Here is a 12,822-nt window from a genome sequence, read left to right as displayed (position 1 = left end):
GGCTTCCAGCTCCGCCAATGGGGAAGCAGGAGGGAAGATGAAGTCCCGTCTCCGCCTGGCTGCCAATCAATCGGCGCCGGATAGCCCCGCCCACCCATGGCCTCAGCTTCCTATTGGGCAACATGGAGGGTTTGGTTTCGCCTACATCCTGAGCATTAGCCAGTCACGAGCGTGGCTGCAGAGTTAAGCCCTACTTCTAGCCAATCAAATGATAGACTCCATAGTCCCGCCCCCATGGTGGAGGCAGCCAATCACATGGTTTAAGAGGCAGGACCAAATCCCGGCCAGTCACAGTCTAGAATCCCTCGATTGGCGTTTGCTTGGGCTCCAAGAAGCCAATCAGTAGACAGGAGGCGGCATCGTCTGCCGAGCCAATCCTGAGCAGGAGACCCCCCCGTGATGGTTTCTCCCGCCCGCTCACCCTCAGCACCAATCATAGCCCTGAAGGGCATGGAGTGACAGTCACGAGGACCAATGAGAGCAAAGGCAAAGGAGGCGATGTCTCTGGTGTAGTGCTGCTAGCTTCTTTGAAGTAGTGTCCTCAGATGGGGGTGGGGTTCAGAGGGTGGGCGTCTAGGTTCTCTGCGAGGGGAGTAGGGGCGGCTCGGAGCCAAGATAACCCAAAGCGGTGGGGTGGGAGTGGGGGGCACCGCCGGAACAGCCGCCTCCAGCCCGCAGTTACCATTACTGTCATTTCCTGGTTTCTTCATCTTGATTGGATTGATTAAAGAGCACAGGCGTCCGGGCTCTTCTGGGACAGGGGCTTCACCCCAAGCCTGACTCGGGGGCGTTTCCTGCTCCCACACTAATGCGGGCTCTGGGGTGGAGCTCCTCACTACCTGGCTCCGGGTGGGCCGGAGTCAAACCCAGTCGCCTGACTCCCAGACTGGGTGGGTGGGCCTAACCCCCAAGCCCCGCCCCGAGGTGGTTTCCCCCCCCCCCCTCCAATGCCGCTGGTTCTGGGGTGGAAGCGGTAGAGGATGGGGGGCTCTGGGGGTGACCCGCCCCCTCAAGAAAGCAACAACCCGGAGGCGACGACTTGAAACGAGTAAAAACCACCCGGCGCTTTATTCTCACGGCGCCCCCGGGACCCAGGCGTCCGGGAGGACCTCCCCTGCCCCCACCCGCACCGCGCTGTACAACCAACGAACCCCCTGCTGAGGGCGGGCGTGGGGTGAAGAGACAAGCAATGAGGAGGGGCGCGGGGGACCTGGACGCCTGGGTTCCCTTCCGGTTGGGGGAGGTGGGGCGGGGAGCAAAGACGCCTGGGTTCCTCGGGGCATTGGAGGGGAGCTACGGGGCGAGGCGGGGACCCCGGTCGTCTGGGTCCGTTGGGCATTGAAGAAGTATGCAGGGGGAACCAAGATGCCTGGGTTCCCTCCAGGGTGGGGGGAGAGGAAGAGGGGCAAGGGCTGAGAGCTAGGGTACCTAGGTTCAACGTTGGAAAGGTGGGGAGCATGGAAGGTGGGTGAGGCAAGGACACAAGACTTCTTTGCTGGCATGGGCTACAGGGAACTTGGGAGGGAGCAGGGTGTGCCCTAGGTTCCCTAGGTATTGGCTGGGGGAGGGGGGGGTATCTGATAGGGATGAGCATTGGGGGAACCTGAATGCCTAGGTTCTCTGTGCTCTGGGGGAGGGGAAGGTTCTAAGCACCTGGGGCCCCTGGCCACTGAGGGAAGGGGGAGGTTGGAGGCAGGGAAGGAGGTAGGGAAGCCTTAGGCACCTAGGTTACTCCCCTTTCCCAAGAGATACAGATGGCAAACCACAAACACCCACAATCACAGACACAAGCAAGCCCCGCAGGGGAGATCCCCCCCCCCCCCCCCCCGCCTGTCCTTGTGCTGGGGGGGGGCAGGTAATCCTAGCCCTCCCACCATTGTCCATAGGCTGGGGGCAGCTGCAAGCAGGGGGGCCTGGCTTCTTGGAGGGAGGGGTATCCCCACTGGATGGATGTCAGGGTTCTGCTCATGGGGACCCCTTTTTCCAGCATCTCCTTACAGGCTCTTCCATTCGTTCAACCCCCTCCTAAAGCCAGCCCCCAGTTCTGTGGCACACCTCCTCCCCCTTGGGGGGGGGGGGCACTTTCAGCTAGTCCCCCCCCTCCCTCCAATTCATTTCAGGACCTTTCCAATGCGGGGGGTGCGTCCCTGTACATGGTCTTGGGAGAAAGGAACCCAGACATCTGGGTTCTTTCAGGCGCTTGTTCCACCTGAAAGTCTGGGGTACTGGTAGCCTAGCCATGGTGTCAGTGTGGTTTGCTTGGCCTGGTAACGCCTCTACAGGGCCCAGGCCAGGCAGCACCAGGTTGACAGTGGCTACAAAGCCTCCCCAGGCACAGTCTTGGTCACTTTGCCCCTGCTGCCTACTTTTCTTGGCAAAACCCCTCCAGACCCAGCAGGGAAGGGTGACAGTGGCTATATTGTCCCTGTGGCCTACTGAACCTAGTGAACCTTCCCCACGCCGGGCTAGGGCAGGAAGTGCCAGACCAATAGCAGCCACATTGCCCGCACAGCTTGCTCGGCCCAGCAAAGCCTCCCAGGCCCTTGCTTGGCTGGGGTGGGCATCGCCAGGGCAACAGCAGCCATGTCACCCCTGTGGCCTATTCTTCTTGGCAAAGCCACCCTTGGCCCTAGACTTAGACCAAAGGTCAGTACTGCAAAAGCAATGGTGGCCATTTTGTCCTTGTGGCTGACTAAGCCTGGCAAAGCCTCCCACAGCCACAAGCTCAGCGGGGCCAGCCTTGCCAGGGCAACAGGCCTTGTGGGAGGTGGAGGCGGGGGGTGGAACTCCCCCTCAGACAGTAGTGACAGAGAGCAGGGGGTTGTAGAGCCGCCGGCCGTCGGCCCCACGGCTGCCATGGGCCAGCATCTCCTGGATGGTCAGCCAGTTGTCGAGGATGCGGCGGCTCCGCTTCCTCAGTGTCTTGCGGTGGCCCAGGGCCACGGCTGAGGTCTCGGGGGATGCCCCTGCTGCTTCCAGCCGGCTCTGGAGCATCAGCTCACGGCGCCGGCGCTGCTCCCGGGCTCGGGCCAGGTGCTGCTTGCGTTCTTCTCGGCTCCAGTAGCGGCCCAACTTCAGCTCGCTCATGGCATCGTCATCGGTTGTCATCCCGCTTCTTTCCTCCCTGATCTTCAAGGCCCGTGCCTTGAGAAGCCGGTCTCTCACAGGCCTCTTGGCACCTTTGCCCCGCCATTCCCCACCCCGGCCTACTCCTGGCAAGGCTTCGCTGGCACACAGAGGCACTAGGCCTGGCGGTGCTGAAGCAACAACAGCCATGTTGTCCTTGCGGCCTAGACGACTGGGTGAAGCTTCCCGGGGGCTACGCTTGGTTGGACGGGCCTCACTAGGGCGCCGAGTTTTTGGGGGACCTGGAGGCCGGTTGAGGTTGCCCATGGGGGGCTGGCGGAGTGGGCTCTCCAGCTGAGGGGTGCTGCGGCAGCTCTCACCTGTGTTATAGGCGCTTTCAGGGAGCTCCGTGATATCAGCCAAGGCATGGGGGGGGCCGCCTAGGGAGACTTCATAGCCCCCTGGCCCCCCATCTTCCAATAGCCAGGCCTTGAGGCACCGCTCCCGCAACTGCTGCATCTTTTGGGCACGGAGAATGTTGCGGCACTTGAATTCCAGGTGCCGCAGCTCCTCCTCCAGCAAAGCTACCTCATTGCGGTTGACATCCAGGCCCCCTGGCACCCCCCGGTAAAGGGGGGGACCCTGGTTGCCATTCTGGAGGTGCCCCCGTAGCTCCAGAAGCTCACGATATCTTTCAGCCTCCTCCGGGGTGAGGCCTGGGGTGGCTGGGGGGCTAGGTGGAGGGACCACAGCATCTGGGAGGGGCTCACCACGGCGCTGCAGGGCTGGGGTGCCAGTGCCGCTGGGGGGCTCATCACCTAGCAAGTCATGCTCCGAACTCTCCTCATTGCGGGTGCTCTCATCTGTGCGGCCAACCCCACTGTCTGGCTCCCCCAAGGCCGGAGGGGCTGCAGGGGGGGGCAGTGGCAGGGCTGGGGTGGCCATTTGGGGCTGTGGGGGAGGGAGAGAAGGAGGCTGGTGGGGAGAAGACCCAGGTGTCTAGGCCCCCCGCTACAGTACCGTGGCTCGGGAGCAGAAGACAACCCAGGGTGTGGCTGGGGCCCAGGCACCTACACCCGAGAGGGGATTGTGAGGGGGAACTCAGCTGTCCACGACCCCCAGCTCCAACCCACAGCAGATATGGGGGGTGTTAGGAAAGAGAACCTAGGCATGTAGGCTCCCAGCCCCACCCCTGATGGGCCCCCCCTCATCTCACCTGGCCTGGGGCAGCACGGGGGGGTCGGGGTCGTGCCTCATCCTCGGGGTCAGAGCCGAAGTCATCAAGGAAATCTTCGCGGTCACTGTCCTTCCAGTGCTTTGACAGCTGGGGTGGAGAGTTAAGAGCCAGCCCCTCCCCAGTGGGGCCCCCCTTTGCTGTCACGCCCCCCTCCCCCCCCCCGGGCTTCCCAATCCCCTAGCACATTTTCCTCAGCCCTCCACTACCCCAATCCCTTCCCCCCCACAGCCAGCTCCAATCTCTTAACCCATTTGCCCAGCCAGCCTGGGATCCCCTAAAGCCTTTCCCTATCTCTTCTTGTCCCCTCCCCCCCCAACCCTACCCCTATTCCTGTCCCCAAGCTCTCCTTGGGGTCTCCAATTGCCTCAGAGCCCCAGCCATGTCAGGATACCCCTAAATACTTTCCCCATGCCCCCCAGCCATCCAAAGGCGCCACAGTTCTTATCCCCTACCCCCTCCCTTGCCCTGGAGCCACCCCAGGACCCTCTAATCCCTTCCCCCATCCCCATATCTCCTACCTTGCCCACCCCAGGAGCCCCTGAAACCATACCCTCCATGCCCCCCAGTCACCTGGGAGCCACCAAAACCCTTCTCCCACCCCTCCCTTGTCCCCAAGGGCCCCCCAAAACCCTTCTCCCTTTCCCCAGTTGCCCCAACCCTCAATTCCCTTCCCTACCCTCTCCCCAGCTCCCTCTCCAGGGGGTCTCAGCCCCAGCAGACAATCCTAGGAGGCTCTTACCTCAGCCTCAGGCCGCGCCAGCAGCAGGGAAATGTTGGTTCGCTGCTCGTGGGTCAGGATAGCCACAGCCTCCTCCCGGTCATGGACCTCCACCCCATTGATCTGCAGGAGCCACAATGGGGAAGGAGTGGGGGAGTCAGGCCTGGGAGACATCCTCCACCCTAGCCCTTCCACTAGGAGCTGGGCCATGCCACAGTAGGCCACAATAGTCCAACCCTGGGGCCAGGCACAGCACCCCTGAAGGCAAGCCCCACCCCAGTCAGAGCCACAGCACCACCTTGCCCCTAGGACTCCCAGAAGTCAAGCCCTGCCCCTAGCAGCTAGGCCTCACCCACCCCATGGACTTTCCCCATAGGCTAGTCCCCAACAGACAGGCCCCGCCCTCACAGCACACTCCCCAAAGACCAATAGAACCCTGATGCCCTGCTTCTGCTGCACTGTTCCACCCCTGGGCTGTCCCATGGCCAGGCCCCGTCCCCATCACCTGGACAATGCGATCTCCTTCACGGATACGTCCATCCCTGGCTGCAATGCTATTGGGATTCACCTGGAGCGAGGGCAAAAGGTTAAGGGGACTCCAAAGCCGCTACCCCAGTGCCCTGGCCCCACCTCCACCCAATCCCACCCACAGTTCCCCCCCTCCCCCAGGCTATGCCCTCAAACTAATGCCACACCCCATTGCCAACCCCACCCCACCATCACAGTAGGTGAGGCCTGGGACTAAACCCTGCCCCAAGCCTGGGGCAACACCCCAACTTCTTACACTTCCCGTTCCACCCACACACCCCAACCACAGTGTCCCACCTCCCAAGATCAGGCCCCTGCCCCTTAGACCTGGCCCCGCCCCCACCTCTCCCACATAGATGCCCACGTCATCCTCGTCGTCGGTGCGGTAACAGACCATGAGCCCCAGCTTGTCCCTGTGACTCGGCTTGTAGAGCTCCACCTCCTGCCGGCAGGAGGCAGAGTCAAGGGGGGGGGGTGGAGAACCCAGGCCTCTGGGTTTCTCCATCCCCACCCCCGCTTTCACCCTACAGCTCTCCTCTACCCAGAGAGCCCAGGTGTCTGGCCCCCTACCTCATATTCCAGCTCCTCTGTACGCTCTGTCTCCGGGACCACGCCTTCCATTAACTCCACAGGGTCGTAGTACTCATGCCCGAGGGAGGTGCTGGAAGGCCAAAGCACAGAAGTCAGGAGCAAGTGGGGGGAAGCACTCAGGTGTCCAGGTATGGGGGGTTGCAGGTTAGGAGTGAGGGGCATCACTGTGGAGGAGACAGGTCAGGAAGAAGGGGCACCCATATACGGGTCTGCAGATCGGGAGTGAGGTGCACCATAGGGCTATGGAGGGTCTGACTCACATGTCAGGGGGTGGGCGCCAGCCCCGTGCCAGCAGCCGCTCAAAGCTAATGTCTGTCTGGGTCCCGCTATCCACAAGGCCAGGACCGGGGGGCAGAGGCAGGGGTGCTGTGGGGGGCAGAGCCAGGACTGGAGGGGTCGGGGGAGGCAGCCCAGAACCTGGCCGCCCCCGAGTCTCCCGTGGGCTTCGCCTCAGCACCTGGATCACCAGTGGTTCCTTGGCCCCTCGCAGCACCTCCAGCCCTGGTCCCGACAGCTCCTTGCCATGCACCTGGGAGAAAATAGGGGGAAAGCGGGGGGGGGGGGGGGGGGGGCGGGGCGGGGGGAGGGGTCAGAGGCATACCCCCAGCCTGGGACCCCCCCACCAGAGACCCCCAATCTGGCCTCCTGGGAGCCCCTATTTCTGAGCCTGGGACCCCCCCCATAACCCCCCCCCCCCCATTTGCAGTCTGTGATGCCGCAGAGCCACTCAAACACTAAGCCAAGGGCCCCTCCCAGAGTTTGCAGCCTGGGATTGCTTCAGAACACACCTAAACCCCCAGATTCCCAGCCAGGGACCCCAATCCAGCCAGGGACCCCAATCCAGCCCCTGAGGACCCACAAATACTAAATCTATAGCCCCATGCCCCATAGGACCCACTTAGTCAGCCCCACAGGGACCCCGAGAATCAGAGCTCCCCCAAACCGGCCATTCAAATTCCCAGCCTGGGAACCTCAAAGTGCCCCCCCGGATCCATGATGCACAGTCTGGGATCCCCCCACTGTGACCCCCCAAATCCCAGCTGGAACCCTCAAACCAGCCCCCCAGGACTCCTAAATACTAAGCCTAGAACCCCTCAAGCCCCCAGCCCCCTTTGGACTTTCCAAATTTGCAGCTGGTGATCCCCAAACTAGGCCCCCCAGACCCATAACTTGAAGCCTGGAACCTTCCCAGCAGGGACACCCCCCAAACCTCCCCCCCCCAAGCTGACCTCTGGGACCCCAATACAGATCCTGACCCCAGACAGGTTCCATAGACTCCCTCATGGGGTCAGTGACCTATGCAAGATGCTTGCACTGCCTGGTGAATGGGGGGCACATATGTTGCCACACCCCCCAGATTCACATGGCAGGCACCAGGGCACTGAGATCTCCCCTCTCCCCGCTCGCAGAGAATGCAGGCATCCCAGCCGCATGCATGCACACACGTGTGTAGGGTGGGAGAAGTCCCCATCCCATTGTCTCTCTCCCTCCATCTCTCCCCGTTGCCGCAGCCATGGTTGCCATGGAAACTGGGACCATTGATACAGGCAGGAGAGGAGTGATGGATGAGGGAGGGGGCTCAGTCCATCCCCACCACCACAGTGCCCCTCACTCCCTACCTGCAGCCCCCTATATCCCCCAAGCCCTGCCCCCAGGGGTCTCCCAGTGCCCCCCACCCCCGGGTCCCAGCCAGCCCCCCAAATTCCCCTTAAGCCCCTCCCAGGCCCCAGCATAGCCCCCCTCAGCCCCACCCCCAATCTCCCCATAGACCCACCAGGCCCCTCATGCTGTCTCCCAGCCTCCCATATCCTTCCAGTCCTGACTCAGGGGACCCCCAGACCCCCATATCCACCTAGCCCCTGACCTGGGGTCCCCCAGACCCCCAGCTCCCTCCAGCCCCCCTAAACCCCTCAGACTGCCCTCCCATCCCTCCATATCCCTCCAGCCCCAGCTCTGGAACCCCAAATCCTATATTACCCCTTAGCCCTGCCCCCTTGACCACCATATCCTCCCAGCTCCATTGCCTGGGGGCCCCCAGATGCACCCAGCCTCCCATAATCCCTAGCCCAGATACCCAAACCCCTTCAGCTCCCTAGGACCCTCACACTGTCCTCCCAGCCCCCATATACTGCCAGCCCTGCCGCCTAGACCCCCAGCTCCCTCACACTGCCCTCCCAGGCCTGCCCCTAGACCCCCGGCCCCATCATGCTGCCCTCAGAGTCCCCATGCCCCACCCCCTCAACTTCCACATACCTCAGCCCCAACTCCCAACCACCCCCCCCCCCGGCCACATTTATCCCCCCAGCCCTGGCCCCCAGACCACTGTATTCCCCATATCCCTCCAGCCGCATTGCCTAGGGTCTCCCAGCCCCCATATTCCCCAGCCCTGCCCCCTTAGACCCACTAGATCCCCCACCCCAAGCCCCTATATCACCCTAGCCTTAGTCACCCAACCCGCCCCCCCCAGCCCTCTACACTCCCCTTAGACCCCACCTCCCAGCCCCTATATTCCCCTAGTCCTTAACCCCCCAAGCCCCCTACATCTCTTTAGGTCCCAGCCCCCAGCCCCCCTTAGGCCCCGCCCCATAGACCCCTATGTCCCCTAGTTCCCCTTTAGCCCCGCCCCTAGCCCCCCATACTCCCCTAGCCCCGCCCCTCCAGGCCCCCACAACCCCCCCATGCCCCCTAGCCCCGCCCCCCTCACCTGCAGCATGACCTTGTACTGCTCCTCCGGCTTCTCCACCACGCACATGTTGCAGCCCATGGTGCCGAGAAGAAGGGGAATACTGGGGGGGGAGAGACTCAGCGGGGTGGTCGGGGGTCACCCCCTGGCCCCCCCACCAGCCCCATAGCTCCCCCTAGCACAGGGAGGGCGGGGGGGGGCAGCGGGGGGGGTTAACCCCCCGGGGGCATAGCCTGGGTGAGGGGGGGGCAGGAAGAGGGCACCGGGAGCTGCCGGAGACAGCAGTGGGGTCCGGTTAGCTCCGACTCTGGCGGCGGCGACGGCGGCTCCGGTGCGGGCGGGGGGAAGAGGAGGAGGAGGAGGAGGAGGAGGAGGGGGCGGCTCATGAATATGCATGAGGGGGTGGGAGCGGGCGGCACTGAGGAGGAGGAGGAGGAGGAGGAAGAGACCTTTTCCCCCCAACCACCGTTTGGCACTAAATTCAAGTCTCGCGCGCCTGGGTTCCGTTTCGGTCAGAGGAAGGGAACCCAAGAGTCCAGGATGCCATCACAGCAAGAGGAGGGAACCCAGGCGTCCGAGTAGCTGCACACAGGGCTGGGAAGGATCCCAGGTGGCCGGGGTCTCCCCACCTCTTAGAATGGAACCTGGGCGTCCGAGCCCCCACCTACAGCGCTGAGACTAAACCCAAGCGTCCGGGCTCCCATCGCTGCTGTAAGAGAGAACCCAGGAGTCCGAGCTCCCTTGAGAGCTATAGAGGGAACCCAGCTGTCTGAGCCCCCACCCACAGCGCTGGGACAAAACCCAGGCATCCCGGTTCCCGTCACAGCTCTAGAGAGGAACCCAGGCGTCCAAGCAGCCATGAGGGCTGTAGGAGGGACCGCAGGTGTCCGGGCTCCCCCCACCTCCCCTAGATTGGAACCCAGTCGTCCGAGTCTCCACCCACAGAGCTGGGACGGAACCCAGGTGTTCGGCTTTCCATGCTAGCTATAGGAGGGAACTCAGGTGTCCAAGCCCCCATCACAGGCTTAGCAGGGAACCCAGGCGTCCGGGCTGGTGTGCGGGTGGGAGCAGGGGACACTAGGAGCCCAGACGCCTGAGTTCCCTGGGCGGGGGTCCGGGAAATGCGGCTGGTTCTGAACAGGTGAGGCTGGAGGGGGTGGGGCCTGTCCGCTGCGTCAGCCCAGCGCCAATCAGTGCCTTAGCCTCAGTCACCGCCGAGCGCTCCCCCCACAAAACCCAGGCATCTGAGCTTCCAGACCTCTCTTAGAGAAGTCTCAGACGCCTGGGTTCCGTTTTGGCTAGAGAAAGGGAACCCAAGAGTCCAGGATGCCATCACAGTAAAAGAAGGGAACCCAGGCGTCCGAGTGGCTGCCCACAGGGCTAGAAATGATCCCAGGTGCCCGGGGTCCCCCCACCTCTTAGAATGGGACCTAGGCGTCCAAGCCCCCACCTACAGCGCTGAGACTGAACCAGGCGTCCGGGCTCTTCCCCCAAATCTCCCCATAGTAACTGTGTGCGCCCCTACTACCATAATTAACATCCCCATGCAGAACGGCTCCCATAATGCCCCTAATAGCGTTCTCTTGGAAGAAGAGGGGTAATACCATACTATCCGGGATTAGGCCGGCACTACGGAAAGGGGAGGCTACCGCAATTACTAGGATAGGAGCCCCGCGCACCACCATGTGGAGGAATGCAATGTGTAATTTATGCCACCCCCCCGTAACACTCCTAATAGTCCCCATCTGAAGGTGGCGGTGGGTAGATAGTACCATAGGTCTCTTAATATACCTGCCGTTGTAAATATAGAGCGGAGATAGTGCCGTAATACTCCTAATACACCATCGTTAATGGGAGGGAGGGAGGAAAGGTGGTACAGTAATTCTTTTAATATACCCGGCATCGTAAACTGGAGGAGAGGTGGTACCAGGAGGCTACTCCTTTTGTAAATCGGAGGGAGGTGGTACCACAATACTCGTAATATACCCGCATTAATTACGTGGAGGGAGGAGAAGTGGTACCGCAATGCTTCTAATTGGAGGAGGGGAGATAAAACTATACCGCTTCTAATATAGCCCCCATCCTAAATTGAAGGAGGGGAGATGCTGCCATAATGCTCCTAATATACCTGCTTTAACTGTCCAGAGGGGAGGTGGTACCTGAATGCTTATAATATATCCGCCCTCGCTAATTGGTGGGAGTGAAGGTGGTACTGCAATGCTTCTAATATCCCCGCCGTAAGAAACTGGGGGAAGGCAGATGGTACCACAATGCTCCTAATACTCCCCCCCCCAACCCGCCCCCCTAGTAATTGGGGGTACCGAAAATCCCAAGTCTGCCTGTCCTGGCTTTTTTAATGAGTTTAATTTTCCATGTTTTTGGTTTTCTTTTTTCCCCGGTTTATTTTGTATAATTCTGTTGTCGTATGTACATATATATATTTAAAAAAAAAGCCATCGATCGATACGCGTGAGACAGAGCCAATAGGGTGAGCGGAAATTCCACAGGGCCAGAGGGCGGGGCTTCCACAAAGGGAAGGGCAGGTTGTCAAAAGCATCCTTAACTATAAACAGAAAAAAGGGCTGTGAGGGGGGCGGAGCACCACATTGGCCCCACCCCTTGGTCGGCGGGGCGGGACTCGCAACACCATGTCTAAGCTAGTACCACAGGGCCAGGGCGCTACAAAGGAGTCTTATGTACAGCGAGGGGGAGAGAACGCGAAACTAAGGGGGTTGGGGCGTGGCGAAGCGGGGCAAGGTTGGGGGCTTATGCCAATTTTTGGGTCTTTTTTCTTTTTTGTATTAAAAAAACAAGCTGGTTGGGGCCAGGAGGCGGGACCACGGTTGGGGGTGGGGCTTTGGATCTGGGGGAGGCCATGGGGACGGGGTCTTCGGCTGTTACCGGCGCTGATCAAGGCAGCTGCGTGAGAAATGCATTCAGAGCTGAGCTGGGGGGGGCAGGGCCCCGAGATACTGGGAGGCGCATAGATGGGGGGACCCCCCCTCCGCACCCGGGAATGTGTGCGTGGGGAGGGGGACGGGAGAGAACCCAGGTTACTGGGCTGTGCCCCTCCAAGTCTGGCCTGGGTCCGTGGTGGAGACCCGCTGCCCGCCACCTGCCCCTCCAAAGCCTGAAGGGAATCAGGAGGGGAGGGGGTGAGTATTGGACCCAGGTGTCCGGGAGGAGGGGATGGGGTGTGGCTAAGGAACGCAGGGAGTGGGGTTACGGGTACTGTAGGTGTATCTATGAAGGTTGAAGGGGGGACTGGACAGGTTGGGGGTGGGGCGGGGACTGGGGTAGCGCAAGGGCTGGGCTAGTGAGTGGGGCAAAGGGTTGAGGCAGGAGCAGAGGATTGGAGGTGGGGACACTGGGGGTAGAGCTATGAGTTGAGGGGGTACTAGGGAGATTGGGGGTAGGGCTAAGAAGGGCAGGATACGTCAGAGCAGGGAGGTGGGACTAAAGAGATGGTGGGCAGGGCTAGGGTAGCTGGAGGTGGGACTAAAGGGCTGTGGGCAGAGTTAGGAGGGTTGAGGGTCAAGCAAAAGGTGAGGGCAGGCCAGTGGAACCGGGAGCTGTGGTGGGCGGGGCTTGGGACTGTGTGAGACGTGTTGGGGATGGAGCCAAAGAGGTGGGGGCAGGCCAGAGCAGGGAGGCGGGGCAAGGGGGATGGTGGGCCAGGCTTGGGGTGCAGCCTAAGGGATGGGGTAAGGCTGGGCCAGCCCCCCCTACTCAAGGCCTGGTGGGGGGCGGCCAGGGCTGGGGGGCCCAGAGCTGCCATCAGGAGCAGGGGCCTCATGGGGGGCCTGCCCGCTGTACTGCCCGATGAAGGAGCCGTCCTCTGCGAAGTGCACATCTCCACTGCCCCCGTAGTCGGCCAGGCTGTCGTCGCTGCCAAGCGCTGGCCCTGCCCCACTCAGCGATGCCCCACTGCTGCCCAGGCCCTTCTCCTCTGCCTCGCCGTCGCTGCGGTGGGGGCAGAGGGGTCACACGGAATGTGTT

The 12,822-nt window shown here is 61.8% G+C and overlaps 2 protein-coding genes across 7 annotated transcripts in view; both read right to left on the bottom strand.

Annotated features, from left to right (window-relative positions):
• Positions 1–1,039: 1,039 nt before the first annotated feature.
• PDZD4 (PDZ domain containing 4) lies at positions 1,040–11,063 on the bottom strand. 2 transcript variants are annotated; one of them, XM_006269024.4, is made up of 8 exons: positions 8,845–11,059; positions 6,401–6,669; positions 6,120–6,210; positions 5,893–5,991; positions 5,527–5,589; positions 5,043–5,144; positions 4,283–4,390; positions 1,040–4,017 (listed from the first exon to the last, which is right to left on the bottom strand). In XM_006269024.4, the coding sequence occupies exons 1-8, from the start codon at positions 8,902–8,904 to the stop codon at positions 2,794–2,796; spliced, it is 2,016 nt and encodes a 671-aa protein (XP_006269086.2). In that variant the 5' UTR covers positions 8,905–11,059; the 3' UTR covers positions 1,040–2,793. The 2 variants fall into 2 exon arrangements, with proteins under 2 accessions (XP_006269086.2, XP_019346463.1); XM_019490918.2 differs by lacking the exon at positions 5,893–5,991 and having other exon boundaries at positions 8,845–11,063.
• Positions 11,064–11,198: 135 nt separating this feature from the next.
• L1CAM (L1 cell adhesion molecule) overlaps positions 11,199–12,822 on the bottom strand; it is a 32,857-nt gene continuing 31,233 nt past the window's right edge. For all 5 annotated transcript variants that reach the window (XM_059733035.1, XM_059733036.1, XM_059733037.1 and 2 more), the window contains one exon: positions 11,199–12,786. In XM_059733035.1, the coding sequence (XP_059589018.1) occupies positions 12,549–12,786 (238 nt within the window). In that variant the 3' untranslated portion in view covers positions 11,199–12,548. The remainder of the gene's footprint in view (positions 12,787–12,822) is intronic.

This window comes from Alligator mississippiensis, chromosome 8 (assembly GCF_030867095.1).
Source record: "Alligator mississippiensis isolate rAllMis1 chromosome 8, rAllMis1, whole genome shotgun sequence".
In the NCBI taxonomy this organism is placed as follows: Eukaryota; Metazoa; Chordata; order Crocodylia; family Alligatoridae; genus Alligator; species Alligator mississippiensis.
This window is presented reverse-complemented; position numbering and strand designations above follow the sequence as displayed.